This window comes from Mauremys mutica, chromosome 1 (assembly GCF_020497125.1).
Source record: "Mauremys mutica isolate MM-2020 ecotype Southern chromosome 1, ASM2049712v1, whole genome shotgun sequence".
Taxonomy (NCBI): Eukaryota; Metazoa; Chordata; order Testudines; family Geoemydidae; genus Mauremys; species Mauremys mutica.
In genome coordinates, this window is record NC_059072.1 from 96,004,071 (window position 1) to 96,019,760 (window position 15,690).

At 48.0% G+C, this 15,690-nt stretch overlaps 1 protein-coding gene across 2 annotated transcripts; it reads left to right on the forward strand.

Moving 5' to 3' along the window:
* Window positions 1-1,557: 1,557 nt before the first annotated feature.
* On the forward strand, window positions 1,558-13,624 carry FOXRED2 (FAD dependent oxidoreductase domain containing 2). Of its 2 annotated transcripts, none has more exons than XM_044999129.1 (9): window positions 1,558-1,923; window positions 2,542-3,099; window positions 4,144-4,395; window positions 5,265-5,534; window positions 6,174-6,340; window positions 7,070-7,235; window positions 7,773-8,014; window positions 10,149-10,319; window positions 11,062-13,624. In XM_044999129.1, the coding sequence occupies exons 2-9, from the start codon at window positions 2,561-2,563 to the stop codon at window positions 11,322-11,324; spliced, it is 2,070 nt and encodes a 689-aa protein (XP_044855064.1). In that variant the 5' UTR covers window positions 1,558-1,923; window positions 2,542-2,560; the 3' UTR covers window positions 11,325-13,624. The 2 variants fall into 2 exon arrangements, with proteins under 2 accessions (XP_044855064.1, XP_044855073.1); XM_044999138.1 differs by lacking the exon at window positions 1,558-1,923 and adding an exon at window positions 2,043-2,218.
* The last annotated feature ends 2,066 nt before the right edge of the window (window positions 13,625-15,690 follow it).

The following is a 15,690-nucleotide window of genomic DNA, read 5'->3' on the forward strand; positions in this document are numbered from 1 at the left end:
AAGGGGTCAAGTTGAGGTAATAGAATGAGCAGTGTCTAGAAATTAGAGAAAACATTTATCGTTTAATCACTGATGTGTTTTGATTGGTTAGTGGTAATGGGAGGACATTGCCATTCCTTTGACGTTGTTTATTTGGGGTTCACTAAATGAGAGCAAGCAGGGGAGATGCAAGTATTGGAAGAAGTGAGCTTTTTGATCGTAGATGTCATTGTCTCCTAGGCTTCACCATCACACCATGGGGACTTTCTGGATCTTGAGGGACTTCCAAACTGGGCCAGAAAGTGGGACCTAGATGACACGACTCCCCTTGCCCCACATACTTTGGCTAGAGCTAAATCCCAAACACCACCTGGAATGCGAGGCATGCGATCCTGCTGTCACCCTCGTATCATATTCCTTACCCACTTGATTTCTTCTCTTTCTCAGCCTTCTGTCTAAAGAGAGTCTGGTTTAGGCAGTGGAGGCAATTCCATCTTTTGCAACACTGTTGCAACGCTGTGACTAGAAAGGCAACTAAAAGCAATGCCTTAAAAGCCTGTCTCACCATTACTGATGACACTGCTGTGCCTGTGTTTCTCCAGCGGTGAGGTTGCAAGTGAAAGTTGGCATCAGAGACAGAAGCTCCATTCTCTTATTTTTGCTGCTATTCTCCCCATTTGTGTGATTGTCTTATTTTGTCTTAAAGGAAACAGGATCAGACTTCAGCAACAGCTCCAGCCCATCTCAACTCTTTCCCATTTCCCCAAAAAGGACGCTTATTACCACGCCTAACACCAGCTAGAAGTAGGTTCACACTTACAGAGGCTTGGTACAGTACAGATACTGCACAGCCAGTGTGCACAGATACAAAGAGCAGTGTGGACCGTGAAGCACGGCTTAGGAGAGTAGAGTGCCCTACACACCTGAACCCAGGGTATATATGCCTAAATGGCTCTCTGCACACCCAAGCTGTGCCTCCCATGTATACACTGCTATTGCTGACAATGCAATCGTGCCCCACTGCCTACCCTGCAGGGGCCTTTCCATGAGTACCGTGCCCAGCTGCTGGAGCCTTTCCCCGCCCTATGTAGCTGCGCTCCGCAGCAAGAAGCGTGGGTGCAGCCGGCCTTCCTGTGCGGCAGGTGGCTGCCGTGGTAGTGCCGGGTCTCCGCACGCCGCCGGGCAGAGGGGGCGGAAGCCTGTCAGGCGGGGCGGGGGCGGGGAGTCCTATCGCAGCGCTGGGCAGCGACAGGAAGGGCCCTGAGACCTGCGGCTGTTTCAGGGGACGGGGCTAGCGGGGCTGGCTGCGGGGCTCAGCCCCTGACAGGAAACCAGAGTGGCAGCGGCGGAGAAAAAAGGCGCACGTCCTTCGGCGGCATTTCGGCGCATGCGCATAGCCGACGAAATTATTAGTTCGGTGGCCCTGCGCATGCGCCGAAATGGCGCCGAAAGACGGAGCGGCGCGCCGCCAAAATCAGGGACGAGTGGAAGAGGCGCCGCTGGGGGAATGCTGGGCTCAGGCGCTGCCCCTGCTCCCTCCACCTAGCTACGCTACTGTGCCCCAGGCTGAAGCTCACCCGGGCACCCCAGGCTCGGCCTGGCCTGGCTCAGCTCCCCCCCCAGCCAGCGGGGGGAATTCATCCGGCCCTGCCCCTTTAAGACCCCCGCTGGGACGCTTCACCCCCGACACGTGACACGGGTGACACAGCGCGGCTCCGATAGGAAGCGAGTCGCCTCTATCACGTGACACGGCTCCGCTCCCAGTGCCCTCCTCCCGCTCGGGAGGAGTAGCCGCTCTTGCAACTTCTCTCGCTGGTGGGGTATAGTCTGTCCGCCGCGGGAGGACCACGGTCGCCGGGACTCTATGGTCCGAGTTCGGTGTTTACGGGGCCGCTGGGCAGACGGGACCTGCCTGGATCGATTCGCTACAGGCTGACGGGTCAGGTGCGTCAATACGTCACATGTTACGCACCACACGGACGCTGGTCACGCCTCCTTCCTTATTGGGCGGAGGGGGGGGGGTGTCAGTGGGGTTGTGCCCATTGGCCGGGGTGAGGGTCTGGTCACCTTTCCCCACTGAGGGAGCTGAGCGATTTTCCTATTGGCTGGAGGGTTCACGTCCCCTTTCCCCATTGGCTGGGATGGATTGGGGCAAGGGGGGGTGATTTGCCCCATTGACTGGAGGCTTCACATCCCTGTCCCCCATTGGCTGAGGTGGAGTGGGGCAGCGTGTGTGCAGGTGTGTGACACCCCCTTTTCCCTTTGAGTGGGGGGAAGTTCCCTTAGGGGGCTGTGTCCCTGTTCCCTATTTTGGGGGCTGTGCCCCCTGGTCATGTGGGGTCTACCAAGATGGAGGAGTACCAGGGAGGGGTGAGGGTTTAGCGCCAGAGACTGGGCAAGGAGGTGGCCAGATGTGGACTAGGTGCATCCATAGAGGCGCCTGGGGGGTCTGCAGTGCCCGTGCAAAGGTGGATTCACCCCAAAGCTGAGCGCTGGAGTGATTTACTTGTAACCCCACTCGGCTCTTGCAAGTTTCTTGTGACTGGGTTTTGTTTTGAACAGAGCTGGCCTTGCTGTTCCCATGATGGCCCTGCCTGCTGCCCAGTGTGCATGGGGCCTGCTCCTAACCTTTGCCTTCTACATGGGCCCTTCCTGCACTGATGTTGCCTCCGCCCTTCCACACCACAACTATTGCATCATTGGTGCTGGCCCCTCAGGCTTGCAGATGGCCTATTTCCTCCAACATGCAGGCCGGGACTATGTGGTCTTTGAGCGTAGCCATGCACCTGGCAGCTTCTTTGCCCTTTATCCACGCCATCGCAAGCTTATCAGCATCAACAAACGACACACTGGCAAGTCCAACAGCGAATTCAATCTTCGCCATGACTGGAACTCCCTTCTCAGCCATGACAGCCGACTGCTTTTCCAACACTACTCTCATGACTTCTTCCCTGAGGCTGACACCATGGTGCGTTACCTTGAAGACTTTGCTTCCATGTTGGAGCTCCGGGTTCAATACAACACTGCCATCATCCATGTGAGACTGGAGAGGGACTCACAGGCATGGAATGGCCATTACTTCATTCTTACAGACCATAACAGCCAGAACTACAGATGCAGGTAACCAGCAAAGTGGGCCTGGCCGGCTATGCAGCTTTCCATGAGCCTAGTACATAGCTACCTGTTTGGTTGTAGGTGACATGACATAATTCTTGAAAAAGTGCCACCTTCCTTGAGCAACATCACACTGCAGAAGTTTGAAGTGCTGACAGGTGTTATTTCTGTTCCTGTGGTAAAGCAGTTTCAGTAAACAACCATTTTGGCATAAAACCATGAAAGTTTTGAGTCTGAGATGGTTGTATTCTAAACCCTATTCTATGTTTCCAGATGCTCGTTAGGAGTCCAGAACTGGACTGGCAGGTCAGGACTGAGGTGCCTTGTCTGAAGGGTGGATTTGGGGCAGAACTGGAATAATGAGGTGCTACCAGTTAGGCATGAGGTGCTGTCATAGAGTTGTGTGGACAGCTCAGAACTAGAACAGTTGACAGTGCTGCCAGTCAGGATTATTTTATATTCTTTTCCACTCTTAGATGTTGCCCTAACATTAAATAACAGTTGGAACAGAGGACCTGTGAGATGATTCTGCTTACTTTATCATCTAGTTTATTCTTTTAAATTGAGATGTTTTCTGTCCCATAATAAAATGACAGGGAGCACTCCATATACTGTATTAAAAGGCAACACATTTAAAATGTGTAGAAGGAAATACTTTTTATGCACCATATAGTTAACCTGTGAAACTCACTGGCACTGGTTTTTTTTAAATACGTAAAGCTTAGGGAGACTTGGAGAAGATTTATGCATAACATCTGCAATGGCCTTTGCTAGGATAAAATTACAAGGGTTATTGACCCTCATGGTATGGAGAATAAGCAGATTACTAATTGAAGTTGGGATGATGCTTCCACTCATGCTATGTAGTACTGAGCAATGAAAATGCATTAAATAGCTGGGTCAGTATGGCAGGCTGCAGAATATTACACTGAACAAGGTAGCAGTAGTGCAATCCTGTATTACAGGAGGTGGGATGGTGGATGAGATCTTATGTGGCAATTCCTGTGTTCCCTAATGCTGACAATGCTTTCTCATCATGTCTCTTTGCAGCCTATTGTTGGTAGCCACTGGAACATGGGTTCCCAATGTGGTAAACTTCCCAGGCTCGGAATATGTTGAGGGCTATGAATCTGTGTCCATCAACCCAGAGGACTTTGCTGGCCAGACTGTGTTGATCTTGGGTCGGGGGAACTCTGCCTTTGAGACAGCAGAGAACATTCTGGGGGTCACCAATTTCATACATATGGTGAGCCGCTCCCGTGTTCGCCTCTCTTGGGCTACCCACTACGTTGGAGATTTAAGGTATGAGACTGGTCTCCTTCATGGTTTTAATGTGAACTGAATATTAACCAAGAGAAATTGCCATTGGCTGATGAGACTGGCCAGATTGGTGCAGCAGACTAATGGCTTGGAGGATTAGTAATGGGATATGGGGCCTTTCACCTTCAGGCCCATCTTTTAATCCAGCCCAGGTTTGCAGTTACTAAAAGTTGTCTATTTCATGGCTGTGAAATGAGTTGGTAGGGGGAGTCTCTGACAGTTCCTAATAGAAACAATCCTAAAATCTGTCATTATTACAATCACTAATTGGCCTCTTACTTGCTATCTCAGAAGGGAGGCCCAGGATTGATTGAACCATGGAAGGATAGTCCAGTGATTAGGACACCAGCTCAGGAGACCCAGGTTCAATTCCTTTTTCTGCCACAGATGCCCTGTGTGACCTTGAGCAAGTTTAGTTTGTGCCTCGCTTCCCCACCTGTAAAATGGGGATAATAGCACTGCCCTACTTCAGGAGGGTGTTGGGAAGATGAACACGTTAATGACCATGAAACACTCAGATACTCTGGGAATGGGGGCCATAGATAGAATGGAGACTGAGCTCTCCTTTTATTGCTGTGAGGTGTACTGGTGAGGCAGTATGAAGGAAACTTACATTGCCACTATGTTGTACCTGCTTGGGTGGTACATAAAGGATGCCTGTCTCCAGCACTGTCAGTCTGGCACATCTCACCAGCACCAAATTCCCACAGACACAAAAGGCACCAATTGTGGGATAGCTATAGTGTGCTTCGGGACAGAATCGTAGGATGCGTAATATACTCGTCATGTTTCCAGGAGCAGTTCTTGAACCCCAGATCCCTCTTCTTTCTTATATTCTCCCTGTTCCTCAGAGCGATTAACAATGGCCTCCTAGATACATACCAGCTGAAGTCTTTGGATGGGCTCCTGGAGGGTGACTTGGAAGATCTGGCTATTGTCAAGGATAAGAAAGGGAAGCTGCACATCACTCTCAAATTCTATCTGGAAAACAGCAACAGCAGTGCAGGTGCAGAATCCATCACTCTCCCACAGGATGAGCTGGACAACTTTGCCACCCGGGCCCCCTACGACCGTGTCATCCGCTGCCTGGGTTGGAAGTTTGACTTCTCCATATACAATAGGTGAGGGTGAACCTGGGCCTGGAGGAAGAAGGAACAGAGGAAGTGAGATTATGTATGTGAGTGTTTGAGAAAATGTGTACCACTGCTCTCTACCAGATGGGATGTCAGATCTAAGTGAGTGGAGTTGTTTGAATTTGCAGACCTGCTTCCTTGACTCCCTGGGGAGAGGCCTATGTCTCTGGAGCTGAAGGCCCTGATGTCCCGTGGGTATTGTCAGCTGGTGACTGCATCAGTGGTGTACAGATCCAGATCCATACAGCGAAGCTTTTTTTCTAATCTTCATCCCTCAGCGCACATTCTCATCACACTCTGCCTTGGCTTGTCTCCTAATACAGACTGGAAATGATATCAGTAACTCTGCTTTCTTTTAAATGGGAGTGTTACTGTGTCAAGTGGCTCAGACCCAAATGTGACCCCACCCAAAACCACCTTAAAATGGATACTCTTGGTTTCTGATAAAATTCCCTCTGTGTGCTCCTGGCTGGAGAAAGGAATGAACCCTTCTGAGGGCAGTGGGAGCAGGAAGCGAGATCTTTCAAAATGACCAGAGCATAACCTATGCCCCTCCAGACACGCTCAGCCACCTACCCTCAAATCTCCCCGTCCTGACTGGCTTAATCTGCTCTTTTGTGCACCCAGATCTCTTAGACTGATGCCAGCGAAAGGGAATAAGAAGAAGTATCCTCTGATCAAACCCAGTTATGAGTCAAGAGGCACCCGGGGGCTCTTTGTTCTGGGCACTGCTAGCCACTCTATCGACTTCAGGAAATCTGCTGGGGGCTTTATCCATGGATTCCGATATACAAGTGAGCGTTGGATGTACAGAATGGGCAAAAGTTGGGAAAGAAGGGCTGAGGTGGGAAGGAACAATTCACAGGCTAGTAGTGGATTAGTGAATGTTACCTGATCACCTTCAGTCTTTAGTATATCACACAGTCCTCATTGTGAAAATGTGATCTATCCAGTTTGCGATTGCATAGCAAGGTATGAGGTGAAGGATAGGCTGTGGAAAGATTTTGGCCCATATCTGTTGTCTTTTAGTTATGTCATTTTTTGTTTTGTCTTTTGTTTGCGAGTTTGTCTTCCTATCTCTTGCCTTCTATCTCTTATTTATACAACACAATGCATAAGTTCTTGCCATCAGGTATACTGTCTTGTGAGTGGTTGTGGTGAGAGGTCTTTTGTGGAGCAGAGTTTTGGGCAGAGGCGTTAATATTTTTTGAAAATTCTTATACTTTTGAGAGACTGCTGCTCTGGTGAAATGATTCACAAAGAGAACTCCCTTAATTTCCAGCTGGTTAGGATCACCTCAGCTTTCTGAGGACTGTCCATTCAGCATGAGCAACCCTGGGGAGAATTCTTAGTGCCGATTGGCTGAGGTGGAGATCACATGATTTGCTATAGTCTAGTATCACTCGTCTGTCCTGATGTTGCTTGTATGTGTCTCCTTGTTGTGCGATTCAGTATCTTAAAGATGTGAGCTGTATTTTAAAGGGAGCTTTTTCTTTCTTTTCTTTCTTGATTTGCTATCCTAGCTCGTGCTGTCCATCGTTTGTTGGAACATCGTCATCACGGAGTCCCCTGGCCATCATCAGTCTACTCCATTACACAGCTGACAAATTCCATCATCAAACGGGTGAATGAGGCGTCTGGACTATACCAGATGTTCAGTGTCCTGGGTGACCTCATTCTGCTGAGAGAGTGAGTGAGTGATTATTCCCGGCACTCTGCTCCATCAATAAGTCCCTTCTCTTTAGGGGCTAAAACAAACCGAAACCTCCTGCTGAAGTCAAAACTGTATTTCTGGATTCCCCTTTGAATGTCCCTGGTGAAAAGCTTTCAACAAGATAGGCTGTCTCCATTTTGGATGGTGTGAAGCAGGGCTTAAATTCTCCCCAAATATTTCCTGGAGCCTCAAGGCTCAGAGCTCCAGCCCCATGGGGTGCGCCGGGACTCTGCACCGGATGACTTCGGCTGGATTTAAGCCCTGGGGAGAAGGGTCCCTTGGTCTGGAAATAATGGAGACTTGTAATAGGATATTGAGCTTTTTAAATCCCTACATCACTAGGTGTGGTCCAAACCAGATGAATAATGACTGAAAGTCATTACCATCTGATGGTGTTCAGGGGCCTCAGCCAATGAGGATATATTGGGTGCTATATATTTGCCTTAACCCCTTGTTGGCTGGTTAGATTGTTCCTTGTAGAAAGATCTCATGAATGTGGTTGTGACTCCTAGGAATGCCACAGCATTTGAGTACCTGGAGGAGTATCCAGTCGGGATCCTGGCAGAGCTGGAATTGCACACAGGGAGAAAGGCCCACAATGGGCTCTTTGTTGTCGTCATGGAGTATGGGAAGAATTTCTCTGGGGCTGACAAGGATGTCTTCTACTACAACCGAGCAGTGGGGGAGGCACAACATGCCTGGCAGTCTAACTTTCTGCATCCTGTTATTTATTACTACAAACAACTACCCACAGGTAAGCTGACAAGCATCCCTCCTCACCCTTCTACCCGGAGTATTCCATATGTACAAGATGGAAAGTTAAGGATGGTTCAGGACAAGAGGGAATTTTGAGCCCATCCTAGACATGTTCCCCTGCTTCTTTGAAGTTGTTCCCCTGTGGTATACTAGCCACTGCTGCAGGTGCTCATGTTATACTTGTAACCCACCCACCCCATCAGTGTATATTAAGTTGTTGTCTCTTGTCTGATCCTTGGAAGCCTCTTTGGTCAGGGATCATCTCTTTGTACAGCACCTGGCACAACAAAGTCCTGGTCTAGGACTAGGGCAGCTAGTCCCTACAGTAGTACAAATAATAAGAATACAAAATAAAGAAATGGAAGAGGGAAGGGAAGTTCCTCTGGAACTCATCAGCACTGCTCTTCAGTCATCCAGAAGACATCACTGATGAGTGGTGTCAGATACGGCAACTTCCTGCAATATCTTTGGGCTACAACAGCTCCTCCAGGAAGTGAAAACAGTAGAGGATGATTTAGGGAAATCACTGATTATAACATTTCCAGAGAAGTAACAGTTCCTGGGAAGGCTCACATATTCTGGTTCAAATCCACTGACCAACAGACAAATAAAGGACTTTTGGATAAATAGTCCAAGCTTAAACCGATTCAGGGCCTTCATTTTGGTCTAAAGACTGATATGAACTGGTAGCCATAGGAAAAACCCAGTTGCAGCGGCCGCTCCCCCACTGAGCACAAGTGGCGCCTTTTTAATTTTACTCACCCGGGAGGTGGGGGGAAAAAAAGGCGCCACCCGCTGTGGTGCTTTTACTGACAGGGCAGCGCTCCAGGTCTTCGGCGGTACTTCGGTGGTGGGCCCTTCACTTGCTCCGGGTGTCTTCGGCAGCACACGCCTCATCACCGAAATGCCGCCAAAGACCCGCGGAGCAAGTGAAGGTCCCGCCGCCAAAGACCCGAAGCGCTGCCCCAGCAGTAAAAGTGCCGCAGCGAGTGACACTTCCCCCCCCTCCCCCCACTCCGCCTGTTCCCTCCACCTGGCTATGCTCCTGTTCCCACCCTCTCCTTTTCAATGGAAAAGCACCAGGTTAAAGATGGATTCCAGTTCAGGTGACATGATCACATGTCATGTTAGACTTCATTACCCACTTGCCAGCACACAGGTATACAAGTAAAACAGAGCCATCTGCAGTCAATTGTCCTGGTTAATGGGAGTCATCAAGATTCCAAACCACCATTAATGGCCCACACTTTGCATAATTACAATAGGCCCTCAGAGTTATATTTCATATTTCTAGTTTCAGATACAAGAGTGGTACATTTATACAAATAGGATGATCACACTCAGTAGATTATAAGCTTTGTAATGATACCTTACAAGAGACCTTTTGCATGAAGCATATTCCAGTTACATTATATTCATACTCATCAGCATACTTTCCTAAAATCATATAGAGTACAACGTCACACCATGTGACTTCTGAGTTGTGTAAGTATTGTGGTGCCTAGTGGCGTTGCCAAAGTCAGCTGCTGTCCTGTGGTGTACCCATCTCTGAGACATCATATACTGACAGGAGAACCCCCAGCTCTGATGAAAGAAGCCAAGAGCAAGATTTAAAAGCAGCATAACATCAAAGCAAATAAAAAAGCACACACAATAAATTTCCCTGGGAGGATCCAAAGATTAGAGTGTTGACATTTCACCTCCAGAGACCTAGCTTCAAATTCTGACATGGGTCACAAGGGAAGTGAGTTTGGATAATAATAACATAAAGCCTAAGCACAGTTTGGCATGACTGGCTGGTTCAGAGGGATCAGAGCTAAAATAGTAATGGTGGGTGTTGTGTGTGTGCGTCCATCCATCCAGGACTGGAAAAGCGGGGGGTGCTGCAGGGCAGGAGTGAGGGCCATTGACAGAGCTGAGAGTCAGTCCAGGACTGCAATAGCTGAGATTCGTGCTGCAGATCAGAACAAGGTGCAGTGTCCAAGTTGTTGCAAGGTGGGGCAGGGGCCAGGACTGGAAGCTGGAATAGCTGCTGCAGTATTAACTTCCCATCTCCTTGAGCTCTTCCGAATTCCATTTTAATTCTGGAAAAGGAGGACAAAAGCACATTTTTTCCTTTGTTCTGTCAACAGTGCATGAGATGAGTCTCCGTCCTCCGGACTGGCCTCTCCCCCGCCCAGATGCTGTCCATCATATTGTGGAGGATTTCCTGACAGACTGGACTGCCCCAAATGCCCATATCCTCCCACTTAGACGCTTCCTGGAGAATTGCCTGGATACTGACCTGCGCAGCTTCTTTGCAGGTAACCTGGATGCTAGCTGGAAATGGGAGATAGGATGGTAACAGGCCAACAGTTTAGTTAACATGAAAGATCCCTCTGACTACTGGGTAGCTGGGAAATCTTACTACTAGTTGGATACACTCCATGAAACAGGAAGAAGTGCTGGGTCATATCAGGAGCTCACCAATTCCAAAATGGCCTACGATCTTAAATGCCCCAAGAGGCGGAGGGACAGCAGGGTGCCCCTTGGCAGGTCCTGTCTCCTGGGAGTGTATGCTAGGGTCTTGATTCAATACCGCACAGGCTTCAGCTTCCCCGCTCCTCCATCTGAAATGAGATTTGTGCTGACAAGTACCACAGCTGCTTTCAGTTGGAAACAGTAGGGACAGCTTGTGGGATGAGAGAAAAGAACTCTGTGATACCAAAGCTGGAAAACTAGTCTCTCCCCTCCTGAGCTGGAGAATGGGTTAGGAAACCTATATATGAATTTCATGGGGCCACAGAGGGAAGCACTTCTGAGCTACCAAATTGAAGAACCAGGTTTCAATCTCAAATTCTGTTCCTCCCTCTCTGAATTTACATATTCTGTGGGAGACAATTAATTACTCTGGATTAATCAAGCCAGGGTGGTTGCTGGAGAAGTGCTGTCACTGTCCCTGACCTTTATCCTTTTGGTTCCGAATGATTGACTTGTTGGGAGACCCTGAATCATTAAGCATTTACAGAGCATCTCTACATAATCTTTTTTTGGTTTTATTTGTAGAGTCCTGTTTCCTGTTTGCTCTGACTCACCAGAAGCTGCCTCCCTTTTGTCAGCAGGGATACATGCGAAAGCAAGGGCTTGTGGGTAACGAAAGACTTAGGCACCATGCAGTGGAAGCTGGCCTACTGGAGGACCACACTGTTATGCACTTTACAGATGAACTGCTTGGTGGCCAGAGAGGTTCACGTGACCAGTTGCTGAAGGATCACGTGATACCAGGTAGCCCCTTGCATTATCTTGTGACTACCAAGGATGAACTTTAACCTTTCCCAATTCATACTGAAACCCATGGGGACTGTTGTGACAATACTGTAGCACATATCTGCAGCAGGATTCCAACCTCTTTCATGTGCCACTGGCTTCCTGTCCATCCCTCCAGCTGTCCACATATTGCCAAAGACCTGCTCAGATCTGTTGTGACTGATGTGCTCTGGAGGATAAGTGAGAAGCTGAGATTCAGTGAGGTGAAGGCTTCTCCTTTGTCTCTGCAGAGCCCACAGTGCTCGAAGACAGTGTTGTATTTATCTTATGGACCAATGTCTGGGGCAACATCGGGATCACAGGTATGGGGAGAGAAAGAGAGAAGAGATGCACAGATGGCTTAACATGAAATATTTTTGGTTTTGATGTGACACAGTCACATGTCTTGAGGGCAGGTTGGAGACTCTGATCGTTGGATGCTGTGTCCAAAACGTCTGTTAGTCTATAAGGTGCCACTGGACTCTTTGCTGCTTTTACAGATCCAGACTAATACGGCTACCCCTCTGATACATTCTTGTTTATACTTTGAAGATTTGTATGTTCACTGAATTCAGAAGCGGTACCTTCAGAAGCAAAATTTTTCATGCACTTTGATGATGACAATGAGGTGCATGCCAGTATATTTAGTTTTAGTGCAGGGTAATATAATGTCACTGCCTGGACGGAGGTCCCAAAAGCCACCTCCCTCCTTTAATGGTGAGCAGCTAGCCTAGGAAGCTTAGACCCAATGTGAACTGTCACTAGATAGGCCCTGCTACCCTATCCATTCCTTTACTTGGTGGAGTTGGTATTCTTTGCCAGCTGCTCCTATTTAAAAGGGATAGTCCCTGTATTTTTTAACAAAATATCTGTCCTATTTGCACTATGTCCTTCCAAAAAGCTTCCAGTGCATTTCACTCTAGTTAAAATGTGTATTCCTAGTTTTCTTCCCAGATGTTCCTATTTACAGCTTTCAGATGTTGTATGGTAAATTGTCTGTCTGCGTTTTATTGCTCATTATCTGATAGGCACAGACCTCTCACTTCTTGGAAACCACTAATCAGGGCAAGGAGTTTGAGTTCAGTCTTCCTATGTCCCCATGATTTCTGAGAGGTAGAGGGGGGCAGGCGGAAATAGGCTTCCTGCTCTCCCCATATCCATGAGAATACCTTGCATTTGTGCTTCCTGGTAAGATGGGTGGACCTGAATAATCCCTCCCTGCCATCTGATCCCTAAGTAGCCTTTCCCAGGGACCCCTTAAATTTTCCTGCTCTTTCTGTAAAGATTCAGTTCCTCTAGCTCTTTGCTGCTAGAGGTGAGGGATTGGAAGGGGTGTCACTCACAGACTGGTGAAAATGCTGCTGCTTTCAAAGGATCCTCTTAGTAGCTGCTACTGGGAGAAACAGGGTTGGCATCTCAGCTGGTGTAAATTGGTATTGCTCCACTCCCTTTAATGGAACTACATCTGTTCACACTAGATGCGAATCTGGCCCAGAGAGAGATGTCTGAAAAGTCTGTATTCACCAAGCAGCCCACACGACTCACCATGGGCATCCTACATGTGGACTATCCAAGGGGGGTGGAATTAGGAGGGCCAGTGAGAGTGCTAACAGGCCTGTCTGACCTAAAGGACAATGCAACTGAACTATGAAATACTAAAGCCAAGAGCAAGCCCACTGTACGCACACACATGCATGCGTGCACACACACAAAGCACCCTCTGCAGTATCCACACACAAAATCGTAAGACTGTAAATTCCTAGTATGTGGGTTGCCTTAGATTGCAGTTCTGCTCTGAAAAGTGACTAAAAATGGCACCTTCTTCTCCACCAGTGTGTGCTCCCTCCTGTTGTGTGTCCGAATCAGATCTGTTAACTTCAATGTCAGAAGGTTTTACTGTTTACTCTGCCACCCATGCAGAGCCAGAACAGCTGAGAGAATGAATCATGCTCATTCTGACTCACATGTAATCAATAACATTTGTTAAGTTCCAACTTCATCTTTGGTGGCGCTTGAACCAATCCAAATCCATTGTCCATCTGGGATCCCAAGCAGGCATCATAGTTAGGAAAACCATTCTAATTGTAAAGCAGACAAGTTGGATCTGGATGTCACAAAGGAGCAATAAACACAAACTCTCATGGTGCCATTTTTGTAATGACTTTTCATAGCAGAATTTCCATTTAATACTGATGCCCAATTTAATTTTATTGTATCTCCTGTTGAAGTTGATTACTGCCTCTTGTAATTGGTTGTACATGTTTTGTATGGTTATATTCTTCCAATCCAGTATAAAAAAAAGTTTGTCACTCTCACTGTTGGCTTTTTAACCCTTTGCTCAGAGAGGATAGGTATATGTGCAGCTATGGCCAAAACCATGAGAATCAATAGGAGCTTTTCTACAAACTTCAGTGACCTTTGGATCCAGCCCATAAAGGGAGTAAGGGATTCAAAGTATGCAAAGGTAGACTGACCAATGGTATGAGAAAAGCAATTAACAGCAAAACAAGCCACTCTTACATCCTACCCCCTATATGCTTGCCATGTTCTATCCTTTAATCCAGTCCAACAGGTTCTGGACAAAAGACGCCTGTAGGACAAATAAACTGCCAGGCTAATACTCATCAGACCAGTGCTATTTACCCTCCCCAATCACAGCACTCCCTTTGCTCTCACCCTCTGGGACCCAGGAGCAACACGTAGTCTTCACCCAGCACAACCTTAATTTGGCCCACTCACAAACACTGTCCTCTAGAAAGATGGAGCAGTGCTCACACACACCTGAGACTAAAGAGGTGCCTTCAGTCTTCAAAGCTGTTGATCCAACAACACCTTTCATATAAGCTAAATGTTTTTATAAAGCCCTTCCCCACCATGCTGTGAAAGACACTTCCCACCCCACCTGCCCTTTGACAGTTTTTAGATCTTTTAGTTTAACAAAGATAATAGATTGTGTTGTTTCCAAAGTAGTGGGGTGCTGCTGTATTGCAACTAGCAGGGACTAGTCACTTATGGATTTGGGCTCACTGCACAAAACTGGGATACCTTTGCTTTGTTACTACCCCAGCTTTTACCCACTGTAAAGCAGTGGGCAACAAAAACACCTGAAAACAATATGGTAGGACAGTTCTTGCCATCTGTCAGGTGAATAAACAGGGATAGAAAGAAGGTGCCACAATTAGCAAGGTTTTATTTGTGGTAATGACTATCAGTGGCTTGAAATTTTTTGCCTTTTTGCACCTTGTAGTAGAAATCACTGCAGGTGGCAGCCTCAGTGTACAGTGAGGTAGTAGACTAAGGGTTGGCTTATCACTCTGTTGGCACAAAGACAATAGGCAGGATAATAAGCATCTGATATTTACATCATCCTTAATTTTCTTTGGAGCCTGTAGTGGAGCAGCTTCCCCCACTCCAGCGGAAAAAGGGTTAACGTCAGCCCTGGGAGAAGGTTGTGGCTGAGCTAAACTGGGCTCATTGGGGAAGCAGCTGCAGCTGGGCTATGCCCCAATCAGGCCACAGCTGGCCTGTATAAAAAGGAAATAAAAAGGCTGTGAGCCAGAGCCCCTAGAAGAGTCTCTCTCCAGGCTGGAGAGAGTATGGCTGCTTGCCTGCAGAAAGGGTACTGGGAGTGAAGCAGGGCTGGGGAGATGCAGAGGAGCTCTAGGCTGGCAACTTCCCAAGTTGCAGGGCCTGGTCCAAGGCCTATAGAGGTACTGGGAGGCAGAGGAAGGCAGCAGGTCTGAACCCCTTTGCCTATGATGAGTGGCTTTTACACTGCAGTCTGCACCAAGGAGGGGGGCTTGGTGATGACGGGCAGTAGCCCAGACTGAGGCAAGGTGGGGATTAGAGGGTTGGGGGTTTCCCGGAGAGGGGAGACCCATAGAGAGTGATGGGGGGTATTGCCAAGGGGCAGCCCTAGGTAGAGGGACACTGGGGTCTGGGAGGGACACGGGCCAGCAGCAAGCAGGACACCAGCCTGCAAAGAGTGCTCCAGAGCTGGTAACGGAGCTAATTCCCAGGAAGCAGCAGGAGGTGCTGTGCCTGTGAGTCATCGCCTTGCCATAAAGCCAATCTGAAACACAGTGGCCATTCTGCACTTGTGATGCTGCACACCACTGTGGTGGGGTATTAGTTTCTGTATTGATACACAAGGAAGAATGGCACTTTTGGGTTGCCAAAATCATTTAATGTGGGAGTGTGGGTGTTCTATGGAGGTCTTGTTTTTCTTAAACCTCCATCTCCTGAACTCAAGAATCTGTCTGAGAATTGCAGCATGCTTTTCAGTCAGTGGAAGTCATAGTTGTGAAGCAAAGCTTGAAAACAAGGCTCAGAAACACAAAGGGAAATAAAAAGAATCCAATATATATTGAAAAACAAAAAACTTGGGCT